Genomic DNA, 13562 nt, shown 5'->3' with positions numbered 1-13562 from the left:
TCTAGGCTTTGAATTCAGACTCTCCACCTGCCAGCAATGGGACTCTACTGGCTCATTCATTTCATTTCTTATAGAGCATGTGTTCCTAGAAGCAAGTGTTCTGTCTTCTCTCTCATCATTGATGTTTCTCTTGCTAATAACCAACCCTCACCACACTGACATTATTGCAGGCAGATTATGCAACCTAACCTCTGGAAGCCTCTATTTTCTCCTCTATAAAATGAGGGTAAGGATACCTATCTTAGACAGAGATTGTGGAGGTCAAAAGGTAACATATTTAAAAGGAAATGCCAATGCTTACCCGGGCCCACAGGACCCAACAAGGCTTCTTTCACTAGTCTGTCAACCTCCTGAGGGAAGGGACTTTGTGTGGTCACTGATGCATCCCAGAACTAAGAAGAGTGCTTGGCAGATGCTTAATAATGTGAATGGTTGTTGGTTGAAAGACTTGCTCCTTTCTGCCTCTCTTTTTGATTTCACTTTGAACCCTACTCCTCCAATACTTCCTGCATTCCTTCACATCTGCTCTGTTCTGCAAACATGCCAAGCTCTAACCAGGCTTGGGGTGCTCTCACTTACTGTTCCCCTGGCTGGGAATGCTCTTCTCTCCCATCTCGGTATGGCTAGTTCATTTTTCATGCTTTAGTTTAAATGTTATCACTTCATGCCTTTCCTGATCACCCTTTATGAAATAGATATGTCCTCCCATCTCTATTACATTATTTTATTGTCTTCATTATACATATTATATTGTTTATGTGTTTACTTATTTGTTATCTGTCTCTTCCCTCTAGAATATAAGCTCCGTGAGGAAAGGAACCCTGTACGCATTCTCAGTGCCTAGAAGAACACCCAGCATATAAAAGGTGCTCAATACATATTTCTTGGATGAATAAATGAGTGAATGGTAGATGTTTTTTTTTTTTTTTCCAGAGAATAAGTAAGAACTCCTCCCCTTTAACTCCCCACTTCCCTATGAGGAAGGGAAAGTTCACTAATATTCATCAGGTACCATTTAGGTACCAAGCACCATGCTTATAACCATCTTTTGAGGTAGGTATTATTATCATCATTTCACAATTGGTGAAGCTGAGACTCAGAGAGGAGAAATCACTTGCCTAAGATCACACAGCTAGCAGAGGAATATAGATTCAAAACCAGGCTGTGTTCCTTCATCAGGCTTCCCATAAAAATGATGCTGTTTCAAATCAAAACCTTCGTGCTCACCACTATGTTAACGAAAATATTGTGTTTGGAAATCTAAGTCAAGAAGACTGACAGCTTTCTCTTCAAGATACTTTGCTTTGATACTACTGTTACCAGTACTGACCCTTCCGTGATGCCGGCCCCCACTCAGGGGGTATGATGGGGATGACCAGATGACTGGCTTTTCATAATTCTTTCTACTGACTTTTCTTCACTCCATTTCCCCAAAGCATCTTTGAAGCACAGGGAAAGAAAACACATAAAAGATTCATATAGTTGCCGTGAACTTGGATCTCAGAAGAGGACCACTAAAGAGTATCTTCACACACACTGCAAGGCTTTCTTCTTCACACTCAATACTTCACATCTCAAACCTCTGAACTCTGTGCAGCTGTGGCGGAAAATGCCAAATTGCCTCTCTGATACTAACCTTTGTTGACTGGGACTTTTTTGGTTGGAAAATAAAGGATTTGATTTTTATGCTTTTCATCTATGACCACCATCATCAACAAGAACAGCCCATGCACACAGAGAGTTCCCTTGGTTTTAGGTCATTATAATAGATGGTGTCACTACATTATTAGTTCCTCTAACAGGATACATTTTGGCTTCTGCAATAAAAACTAATACTTGTTGCCCATTTCCCATAGAATTAAGTCCCAACAATGAAATCTAGCCTTCAGGTTTTCTAAGATCTGGTTCACCCCACACTATAGGTCTTATCTCTCACTGATGATGTACTTGAGGCAGTGCATCTAGGAGAAAGGATTCAGGTAGATCTGGGACTGAATCCTGGCTCTGGAAGGTATACAATGTCATAGAGCCAGTAGGTGTCTGCCCTGGTTATTCTCTTTTCACCCCTCAGATCCTTTCTGTGCCCTTCTCTGCTCAGAAGAGCTGAACCTCACAGACTACATCTCTGGGCCCTCTTGCTGGCTTGCTTCTGGTTGGATTCAGTCAATGGTAGGCACTGGCCCAAGAAATTAGGGATCTAGAGTTTTTCTTTTTCCCCTTCTCCTTCAGTACTATGTTTCTTTTGTTTTTTAAATATGTTTTTATTGACTTCAGAGAGGAAGGGAGAGCGAGAGAGAGAAACATCAATTATGAGAGAGAATCATCGATTGGCTGCCTCCTGCATGCCCCCTATTGGGGATTGAGCCTGCAACCTGGGCACGTACCCTCACTGGGAATTGTACCGTGACTTCCTGGTTCCTAGGTCAATGCTCAACCATTGAGCCACACCGGCCAGGCATTACTGTATTTCTAATAGTGGCTGTATCTATCTGCAATTACTGTTTCTACCAGATGGCTTCTCTTCCATGGTTACAGCACCCACTGAATTCAGTAACAATATCCTATTCTTTCCCTGCTTTGCCCTGCAGCCTGATGGTTGGTCATGGTTGTTCACTATTATTACTGCCTTGGATGCCTTACCATCCTTTCTTGGTTCCCTTGTCCTTGCTTATATCTCTATAACATTTATTTGTTTGAAATATATTTTTGTTGGGTGTAGAATTCTAGGTTGACAGGTTTTTTCCCCCTTTATTTTCAGCACTTTTGTCTTATAGCTTGCATGGTTTCTGATGAGAAGTCTGTGTAATTATTATCTTTGTTCTTCTGTATGAAATGCCTTCCACTTACTCCCCTCCCACTGCCTCCCCCCAAGCTGCTCAATATTTTCTCTTGTATTTAGCAATTTGGATATATGCCTAGGAATGTGTGTGTGTGTGTGTGTGTGTGTGTGTTCTGCTTGGTCTCTCTGAGCTTTTTGGGTGCCAGTCATTACTTATGGATAATTCTCAACTATCAAATCCTCAAATATTTTTTTTTTGCCTTATTCTTTCTCTCTTCTCCTGGAATTCCACTTCCATTAATAATAAACCAGCTGATATGACCCCTGGCTCTTGGATATCCAGTTCTGTATTTTTTAACTGGTTTTTCTCTTTGTATTTCAGTCTGGGTAATTTATTTTTGTTTTTGAAGACTTGAACTTTTATTTTCATAATTTGGTCTCTGTTTCACAACTTCCTTTCAATTTGGTAGTGTGTATTTCTTTTTTTAGTATTAGAAAAAGATATGTCTCAAGGCTTTTTGTAGGATATTTAGTGATTTGTCATTTTGCCTATATAATAGTAGCTATAATTTCAGTTTATTTTGAAAATAGGTCCAAATTTACTTGAACTATAATTATAATTTTGAATGCTATTTAAAAATAGATGCTATGTTATTAAAAATAGATGCTTTATATCTCAATAAAGCTGTTACAAAACAAAACAAAATAGGTGCTGTATGTATGTGGTCTTGACCAGTTGGAGCTTATATCACTGCAAGCAGATATCCAAAAAAAAAAAAGCTGTCATTCAAATGACTTGAATTATATATAAACTAGTGGCCCATTGCATGAAGATTCGCGCAATAGGCCTTCCTTCCCCTGGCTGACGGCACTAGTTTTCCTTCAGCACCTGGGACCCAGGCCTTTGGTCCAGCCGCAGCAGTGAGGCTTTGCTTCTCTGCTCTGGCTGCTCCCAGCCCCTCCTTTTTTTTTTCCAGCTCCTCAAGTGGAGCCCAGGGTAGGCTGGAAGCCTGGAGACCCAGGCCCCCAGCCACTCCTTGAGTGGAGCCCAGGCCCCCAGCCCCTCCTTGAGCGGAGTCCAGGGCTGGCGGGAAGCTTGGCTTCCTCTGTCACTGGGAACAACCCAAGCCTCCTGCTCGCTCCAGCTCCATGGCCACCGCCATCTTCAGTCGTCTTCAGTCTTCACTCCACGCCTGCATATGCAAATTAACCGCCATCTTTGTTGGGTTAATTTGCATAGTCGCTCTGATTGGCTGTAGTGGAGTGGTGGAGTGATGGTTAATTTGCATGTTTCTCTTTTATTAGTGTAGACTAGAGGCCCGGTGCACAAAAATTTATTTTTGTGGGGGCGTTCCTCAGCCTGGCCTGTGCCCTCTTGCAGTCTGGGAACCCTCAGGGGATGACCACCTGCTGGCTTAGGCCTATTCCCCGGGGGATTGGGCTAAGCTGGCAATCAGACATCCCTCTGTAGCCGACAGCCCTCGGGGGATGCCCACTTGCCAGCAGGGAGCAGACCTAAACTGCAGTCGGACATCCTTAGTGCTGCTGAGGAGGCAGGAGAGGCTCCCACCACCACTGCTGTACTGGCAGCCATCAGCCTGGCTTGTGGCTGAGCAGAGCTCCCTGCTGTGAGAGCGACTGACCACCAGAGGGCAGCTCCTACATTGAGGGTCTGCCCCCTGGTGGTAAGTGTGTGTCATAGTGACCAGTCATTCCCAGTCCTTCTGCTGTTAGGGTCAGTTTGCATATTACCCTTTTACTATATAGGATAGAGGCCTGGTGCACAGGTGGGGGCCAGCTGGTTTGCCCTGAAGGGTGTCCCGGATCAGAGTGGGGGTCCCGCTTAGGTGCCTGGCCAGCCTGGATGAGGGGATGATGGCTGTTTGCAGCTGGTCACACCCCCTTCAGGGTGGAGGTCCCCACTGGTGTGCCTGGTCAGTCTGGGTGAGGGGCTGAGGGTCGTTTTCAGGCTGGTGGGCAACTGAAGCTCCCAGCCTCTCCTTTTTTCCTGTTTTATTTATTTATTTATTTATTTATTTATTTATTTATTTATTTATTTATTTATTTATTTTTATTCTGGGATTTATTTACCTTCTATAGCTGTCACTGGAGCTGAGAGCCGGCTCCAGCTTTGAGGCTGTGGCTGGCTGAAAGCAGGTACCTGGGTTTGTTTAGCTTCTATAATTGAAACTCTGTTGCCATCACTGGCGCTCTAAGCTCTGAGCCCGCTGGTGGCTGAAAGCAGGTTTCTGGGTTTGTTTAGCTTCTATAATTGCAACATTGTTGAATCTGGAGCTCAGAGCTGGGCTGCGGCAGGTGGGGAACCTTGGCTGCCTCCGTCACTGGAGCAAGCAAGCCTCCTGTTTGCTTCAGCTGCGTGGCTGCCAGCCACCATCTTGGTTGGCAGTTAATTTGCATATCTCGCTGATTAGCCAATGGGAAGGGTAGTGAAGTTATGGTTAATTACCATGTTTCTCTATTATTAGATAGGATATGAATGACACTAATATGTAGATATGTAGATATTTCTGTTAAATCTAAAGTGAACCTAAAGTAGTCTTTTGATAGGGCAATTTCTTCAGTCTTGTTGATCAACATCAGGATTATTGTTTGAGAAACTGGGTAATTTCTATAGACCTATCTTCTTTCCTTAGCTGTGTCAAGTCGACTGATAAGCCCATCCTAGGAGTTCTTCATCTCTGTAACTGTTTTACTGTTTTTCGTTTCTAGTATTTCCATTTTATTCTCTCTTATAGTTTCCATTTCTCTGCTGAAAGTATCCATCTGATCTTGTTCACCTTTTCCATTAGGGTCTTCAACATAATTATAGTTTAAAAATCCCTGAAAAAAAGTTTTAACCTCTGTGTCATATCTGAGTGTGGTTCTGTTGATTACTTTGTCTCTTGGAAGTGGGTTGTGCTTTTTTTTTTTTTTTTTTTTTTTGCCTTTCTGTATGTTCTGTTGAAAGTGTCACATCTTGTTTAGCAGAGTAGAGATGGATGTAACAGGTTTTATGCCTTAAGATGGGTATGAGTTTCCTTCTGCTAGTATTTTAGTGTGGGTACATGGGTGCAGGAGTTACTTTACTTAGGATTTGAACTGGCTTTGAAGTCTATTGTTTCTATGGCTAACCTTAATGCATCACAGGCTTTAAATTCTGCTATCCACCTTGGGTTTAGGGTGCTAAACTTTCCCCCTCCCCTCAGTGTTAGCTCCATCCTCAGCTTTAGGTTCCCTCTTTGTGCTGCCTCTCAGAGAGGATCTCTTTCCATGCTCTTGTCCATTTCTTATCTTTTCCCAATACTACTGTGCTTTTCACTGTTGGGTTTAGCTTTTTAGCTAGTGGTAGGGGCTGGTGAGCTCCACCTAGACTCTTTGCTCTCACCATTGTTGTTTATCTCTCTATTGCTCTGATTAAACCTCAGTCTTATATACCCATGTGTCCCTGAGTCTCAGCAGTGCGACCTCTTCAGTGCCCCTGCCCCTTTTCAGGCTGTAATTCTGAGCCCATTGCAGATTACTACCCTCCCAGAAGAAGTTTAAAAAATGTTTTCTTCCCTCATTCAGCTGTAATGGGTTTCCACCAGTGCCTAAGTAGGATAGAGTTAGCTCTGCCCTTCTTGCCACAGATTAAGGCTTCTGTTCCATGTGGGAGGAAGGTGCGTAGAGTCTGGATAGAGCAGGCAGATATTTGAGTCCCTCCCTCAGCAACTGCTGTACCCCTCCCCGAAGTATACTTGCATACAAGGCACACTTTCTTAAATCTTTCTCCACTTCTTGAGAGTACCTGCAGGGGTTTGAGGAGAAAGGTCTGAAGAGAATGTGAACTCCTCCAGTCTCTGCAGCCCCCAAGGGTTTCATACCCTTAGCATTTGTAAACTTACCAGCTAGCCTAGCGGGACTCTTCTTCCTGGTAACTGGTTGCACTTACCAGGGAAGCGAGGGCTCCCATCTTGTCTTTCTCTTCAGGAGTCTGTCGCCCCTTGGATTGCCTCAGTTTATTGCCCTCTGGCCTCAGAGAAGGAGTTTAAGGAAAACTCATGAATTGGCCATTTGTCTGGCTTACTTTTTTTTTTTTTTTTTTTTTGGTAAGACTAGGAACAATGCTCTTTCTAGCTCTTACATCCTCAGCAAAACCCAGAAGCCCCAGGCTCTTCATTTGAACCTTTTGAGTTGAATTCTAGATCCTGCTGGGAGCAATGACAGTGCTGAAGCTGGGATTCGAATCTAGTATCCTAACTACAGCATATTTTCTCTTCCCTTCTTGATCTCCTTTCCCTTCTGGATTTATATATCATTCATAAAATACTTGCTGTACACCTATTAGGTGGCAAGCCCTAAGCTTGATACAGAGATAAATTAGGGTCTCACAGGAGTTAATGTTAGCGTAACTATGACAGGGGCTGTCAGGGGACACCAGAGCCACTTCCCCCAATGAAACTTGGGGAAACGGATCGCTCCTGCCCACTCAGCAAGCCAGTCTTGGAACCTCATGCTCATCAGGCCATTTTCTTAGCCATCAAATGCCATTGACCCAGGAGCCAAGTCTGAAATGAATGATGCCACATATTGGAGATGAAGGTTGCATTACTGATTCCTTTGAAGTTTTCTACCAGCGGATCTGTGGGCTGAGGGAAGGAAACTAACCTTGATTCCTCAGAATTGTGAACTCTTTAAGTCAAGTTTCTCTGAAGTGTGTGATATTTATGTTACATGTATTATTTAATCTGTTGAGAGGATCGATTAAGCCAACTTAAAACTGGTTTCAGTAATAGCCCATGTCACAGGCAAGCCTGGGCTGATTTTTTTTTTTTAATATTAAAGCATTTGGATTGGAATTCACTAAGCTGCCTCATGGAGCCAAAAGTAGAAAATTCACTAGAGCAATGGTGCCTTGGAAAATCTGTCCAAATCTGCCCAGCTGGCTGAGCATCAACCTGTGAACCAGGAGGTCACAGTTTGATTTCTGGTCAGGGTGTGTACCTGGGTTGTGGGGGGTGTGCAGGAGGCAGCTAATCAATGATTCTCATCATTGATGTTTCCATCTCTCTCTCTCTCCCCCTCTCCCTTCCTCTCTGAAATAAAAAATATATTAAAAAAAAGAAAAATTTTCCGAATTTATGTTAAGAAACACCAGTAATGATAATAATATCACACCTTTACCTCTTGGGAGCTTCATAGTTTGTGAAGTACTTTTACTTTCAGGGTTTATTTAGTTTTTCTTTTTCTTTTTTTAAAATATGGAACGCTTCACGAATTTGCGTATCATCCTTGCGCAGGGGCCATGTAATCTTCTCTGTATCGTTCCAGTTTTTAGTATATGTGCAGCTGAAGCAAGCACTATTTAGTTTTTCTGATTCTCACAATGGCCCTGAAATAGGGTAGAGCAGGCATTATTTCTGGTTGAGACTTGTGTCTGGAAGCCAGTCAGCCTGTCCGAATCACAGAGCGATCACCCAGTGAGAACAGCTATCTGGTACCCTCACCTGTGCTCACAATCTGAGCTGGACCAGTTTTCCTTGATCCACTCTGCATGCCTTTTCCCAGCCCATTTTGGATATTCTCAGAGACCTGACCCTTTCCTAGTTCTGATCTCTGAGATGTGCCACTTGATCCTGCTCTTCTGGTCTGACCTCTAATTCCCTACCAACTGCAATTACAACCTTTGTCTGCTCCTTTGATTCACCTACTTGAAGCTGCTCCCAGGTCCATCTTCCATGCCCAAACAACATTTCTGCAATTACTGGTGCTGTCACTAATACAGCTTGTAAATAATAATAATAATAATAATAATAATAATAATAATAAAATTAATAATGACAACAACCACAGCAGATATCATTTGAGTACTTATGATGAGTAAGACATTGAATTTTCCATATTTTATCTCTTTGAAATTTTGAACCTCAGACTATCCCTATAAATAGATTCTATTTCTATCTGAGTCACAAAGAACTTAAGGTGAACCCAGTCAGTGTAGTTAAAAGAATACAGATTTGTGTTCTGGCTCTGCCATGTACTCATGGTGATTTTTGACAGACGAGTTACCTAATCTCACTGTCCCTCAGTCTGTTCCCCTGTAAAAAATGTGGGTGATAATTTCTACCACCTGAGGTTGCTATGAAAATTAAATGGGAAAGAGCCTGACACATAGTAGGATCTCAAAAAAATGAGTTTCTATTTTTATTTTAGGGCTTTTATCTTCCACTCCTGGGTAATGCTTTTTAGTGGATACTTTGGAATTCTGAATGTGATTTTATACAAAGCGACTGTACTAACTTCTCCTTCTTAATAAAACATCAACTCTGGCTGTATATTTTATCAGGGAAGCCAGAAAGGGAGAAATGGGGTCCTTTCTGGGAGAGTTGTAGGAAATGGTTTTAGATTTCAGGGTTGGTAGAGAGTAACGGGTGCAGTGATGTGTAAGAATTCAGTTTGGGATTAGAGAGTGACCTTGGGAACTAATTGAGTGTACCAACTCGCTCTGACAAAGAAACCCCTGTATTGGCTAAATAATATATAAGAGGTTTCCGTTGGGCAATGGGGGAAAATGGAATTATTTAGCGTATTTCCATTTCAGTGAGTTAATCAAGATAATTGCTGTTTTCCTGGATCTTTGTCTTTTCTTTATAATTAACAAGGAATTTAGCCAGTGAACTTTGAACAAATTGCTGTGACATTTTTTGGTGCACATTGTATTTAAAAACCTATTACAGATCCTTTTCCTTCAAATTCTAGGACTGGGAGAAACGGATGCTTGATCAAGCTTAAGAAAAATTTACGGCTCAAAGATTCAAGTTCATTTGGGATTAATAAACAGCAGCGGGAAGCAAGGCAGAGCTCAATGAGCATGTGCTCCGGCATCAGACATATGTGTTCTGCTATGTTCTCACATATAACAGTGGATGAATGAGCCTCTCTGAACCTCAGTTTCAATTTCTGTAAACTGGTTAATATCACCCATTTCCCATAGCTGGTGCGAGAATTAAATGCAACCATGTGGTTTCTAACCCGTGTCTGGTGAGCAACAAGGCTAGTTCCCTCCCCAACTCCTGCATACTTATCTAACGGTCATGTGCTCAGCAGACTCAGTTGTCTGGAATGTAGCTAAGACCTTAAAAGTACCTTAAAATCTAGGTAGAAAGGGAGATATTATGAAGTCCACTGATTAAAATAGCGTATAGAGAAACATCTCAGATATATTTGGTTTTTAATAGGATTGGAATGAACTGTTCTCTGGTTCTCTGACCACACCACGGAGGAAGCCCTATCCTGGGTGAAGAGAAGGGAAGTGAGCTACTTGAGGGGACTCTATTGCAGAAACAACTAGTGACTCAATAGCGCCACCCCGAGGGAAGAAGCAGTACAACTATACCTATTAGACGCAGGACCCGATAAAAGTGTAGAATCATTTGGGGCAGGAGGGAAGGGTCCTATAGCCTCACCGCCTCACTTCCTTGAAACTATCTTCATATTACAGCATACTATGCAATTGTGGGTGTTCCTTATGAATGACCTTGACTCATAAAAATAAAGATTTCATTGTTTGTATAATGTGTTTGAGAAGGGAGGCATGTAAAGCACTTCATAAGTCCCATCCAAAATGGTTAAAGTGAAAAAAAAATTTTTTTAACTTAAGATGTGAGCTTTGGTAATTGGACAATTCATCTACATGGAAATGTTCCTTTCCCCATTGCCATATTTCTGGACAGTGGTCATACGAAGATGCTAGCATTCTTTCAAGTACTTTTTATCTACGTCACCTCCCTGTGGTATGTTGAGAAGGTAGTCATTGTTTCCATTTCACAGATGTGGAAACTGAGGCCTCCTGAGATTACGTCCATGGTAGAGCTGGGATTCCAGCTCAGTTCCTCTGACTCCAAAGCTCATGCCTTTTCCACTACAATATGTTCCTTCCCAGGCGCAAGCATCTCGAATATGAACATGCAGAATATACTATAGGTAAGGGTTTGCATCCCAAATCCTGAACTAAAATGACATAACAAAAATTAACACTCCATCAATTCACCTCTAATCCTATAGTACGACTCATGAAACAAAGCTATTAAATGGCCTTGCCTGGTACTTACTCATAAAATGTTGTCCATCCATTTTCATTGCTTTTAGTTGCCAGAAGGCCAGAGTTGCCATGGTATGTCATCATGGCCAACTCGTGTCCTTGTGTGGTCACACTCCTGAGTGCACTGTTGGTGCCCATAGTCATCCAGTACACCTGGCCATCTGGGCCCACCAGCCAAAGGGGCATCCCGGTGGAGTCTCGGCTGATGTCCACCCTGTTGCCATTGTTGTCTGTGATGAATGTGATGTCGTCATCTCCAGTGTAGGTGAAGTTGTAGAGGTAATCTCCTGTGGGCAGGCTTTGGGTGTACAGATGCTTGCCACTGGTATCAAACAGGTAGAGCTCCTGGTCAATCGGTGAAGACAGCTCATACATGTTCTGGGTGTTGAGGAAAGGCTTGTTCTTCCTGATAAACCGAATTCGGATATTCCCAAGGTCGGCCACGTAGAGTTCCCCGTCAGCACATACAGCTAAGGAAGATGGGGTATTCAGCTTTGCATCCTTGGCATAACCATCATCTCCAGAGAAACAATCACAGTTGGCATCATTTTTACAGTCACAGCCACTCGGGGCCCCAGCCACTAGCGAGATCTCTCCGCTCGTGGTGACCTGCCTGATTCGGTTGATCTTTTTCTCATCCGTCTCAGCGATATACAGGACGCCATTGTGAGAGACAGCCAAGGCGGTGGCTGACTCCAGGGTTGCATGGATGGCCACCTTGCTCAGCAGAAAGTGGTCGATGCCGGGGACCTGGCAGTGCATGGGCCTCCCGGCAACAATGCGCACCTGGTGGTTTTCAGAGATTTGCAGAACCACGTTGTTGTCGAGGACATAGAGGGAGTTGTCCATTGGGTTGATGGCTAAGTCTGTGGGCCACTCCAAGCGAACCTGACAATGGAGACACCAACACTCAAATGCTTGGCAAAGTGCCCACCACTAATCACCCCATACTCTCCATATGGTCCATAACAGTGTCCCAAGTGCCTTCACATGCCTGGTCCTCACAGCAGTCTGTCATCCACAATGGATGTCAGGCCCCTATCAGAGTGAAATCATGCAAGACATCTGATGGCCTCTATTAGACTGACAAAACATGAAGAACAAATAAAAAAAAAGCAAAGAAACAAAAAAATAGGCAAGAGACAGACTTTGGAGTCAGATAGGCCTGGGTTCATATCCAAGCCCCACCACTTATGACCTTGGGCAGGTCCTTTGCCTCCCTGAGTCTCAATATTCACATCTGTAAAATGGGAATGACCACAGGGCAGAGAGCCTGACCCACAGTAAGTGCTCAGAGGATGGTAGCTAATGCTATGGAAGTGGGAGGGGAAGAATGATAGAGTCTGAAGTAGGTGTTGCCCAGAGGCTTAAGAGAAACTCTTCATGAACTGTTGATATGATTTTTGTATGAAAGATGACTTCTCAATTCTTGGATTAACACGTGGCTAGGTGCTGGGGATATAAAGACAGAATAACCATGGACCCTCTCTGACATAGTTCCAGACCAGTGATTTCCAAATTTGGCCACCCATTCAAATTACCTGCAGTGATTTTAGAAAGTATTGGTGCTCAAATCCCACCCCTGGTCAACGAAGTCAGATCCCTGGTTGTAGGGCTCAGGCCCTGGCATGATTTCCAAAGCTTCCTGGGTGATTCTAACATGGGGCTGGAAATGACAACCGGATCCTGTCTCCTCCCTGTGTGATCACCGGCCCAGCATCACTGGCCTCACCTTGGAACTAGTCAGAAATGCAGAATGTCAGGTCTCACCCAAACCTACTGGGTCAGAAACCGTATTTAAACAACATCCCTGGAGACTCCCATGCACACTGAAGTTTGTGAAGCCCTGCTCTAGATAATGGTGTTTATTGCCATGGAGAATAGGTGCTCCTGGCAATGGGAAGGAGGGCTTCAGAGGTCCTGGGCCCCATGTCGGAGCCTCTTCTGAGCCAGGCTGGGAAGCTGGCAGGGACCATGGTGAGTCTGCAGGTGGGCACGCGGGAAAGGCCACTGGCAGGTGTGGGTGAGGTGAGGAATGCTTTGCTGAGTGGATGGAGGCTGCATGGTTGGATATATCACATGGGGAGGAGCTGGCATGAAGCTGTGTCCCCAAGGGGTCCAGCCACACAGCACAGGGGCTGGAAGTGCTGACATGTGCTGCCTTCAGCTGACTTGCTTATCCGATCTCTATGGACTTATCACCTTAGTTTCCCAAGTGAGGGTCCTACAAAACATTGGCATTCGGTCTAATCTGGGCTAATTTAAACAAGCATATCCCTTTAGATAAGAAACTTCTCTTCCAGAAATATAATCATGTACACCACTGTCTATAAGGGTGATTATCACAGCCATTTTCAATAATGGTGAAAAACTGGAACTACTTCAAATGCCCAAAAACAGAGAATGGGCTAAATAAGTTATGGTATATTTAGTTCACCCATAAATTAAAATAGTCTGTGTAGTCGTTATAACTGATGTAAAAGCTGGATATTTAATGACATCAGAAACCGTTCGCCATGTATTATGTGTAAAGAACAGGTTACAGAGCTGTAAGTATAGTGTGATCCCAACTGGGGGGAAATACAGTAAATTAGATGGATTATGGATAGGGAGGAGATGAAAAGCTTGAGGGATATACCCCAAGATGGTAACCATATTGGGATTAGAGGCAATTTTAACTTTCTTCTTTGCCATTACTAACTT

General features: G+C 43.4%; 1 protein-coding gene and 1 non-coding gene across 2 annotated transcripts in view; both read right to left on the bottom strand.

Moving 5' to 3' along the window:
* TENM4 (teneurin transmembrane protein 4) overlaps nucleotides 1–13562 on the bottom strand; it is a 734586-nt gene that overhangs the window by 30918 nt on the left and 690106 nt on the right. The window contains exon 26 of the mRNA XM_036324847.1: nucleotides 10870–11747. Within this exon, the coding sequence (XP_036180740.1) occupies nucleotides 10870–11747 (878 nt within the window). The remainder of the gene's footprint in view (nucleotides 1–10869; nucleotides 11748–13562) is intronic.
* Nucleotides 8014–8120, bottom strand: LOC118665522. The gene has a single exon (XR_004970641.1). It is a non-coding gene; the product is annotated as a U6 spliceosomal RNA (small nuclear RNA).

The sequence above is a fragment of the Myotis myotis genome, unplaced genomic scaffold (genome assembly GCF_014108235.1).
Source record: "Myotis myotis isolate mMyoMyo1 unplaced genomic scaffold, mMyoMyo1.p scaffold_m19_p_10, whole genome shotgun sequence".
Taxonomy (NCBI): domain Eukaryota; kingdom Metazoa; phylum Chordata; class Mammalia; order Chiroptera; family Vespertilionidae; genus Myotis; species Myotis myotis.
Note: the sequence above shows the minus strand (reverse complement) of the source record. Positions and strands in the feature narration are given on the sequence as shown.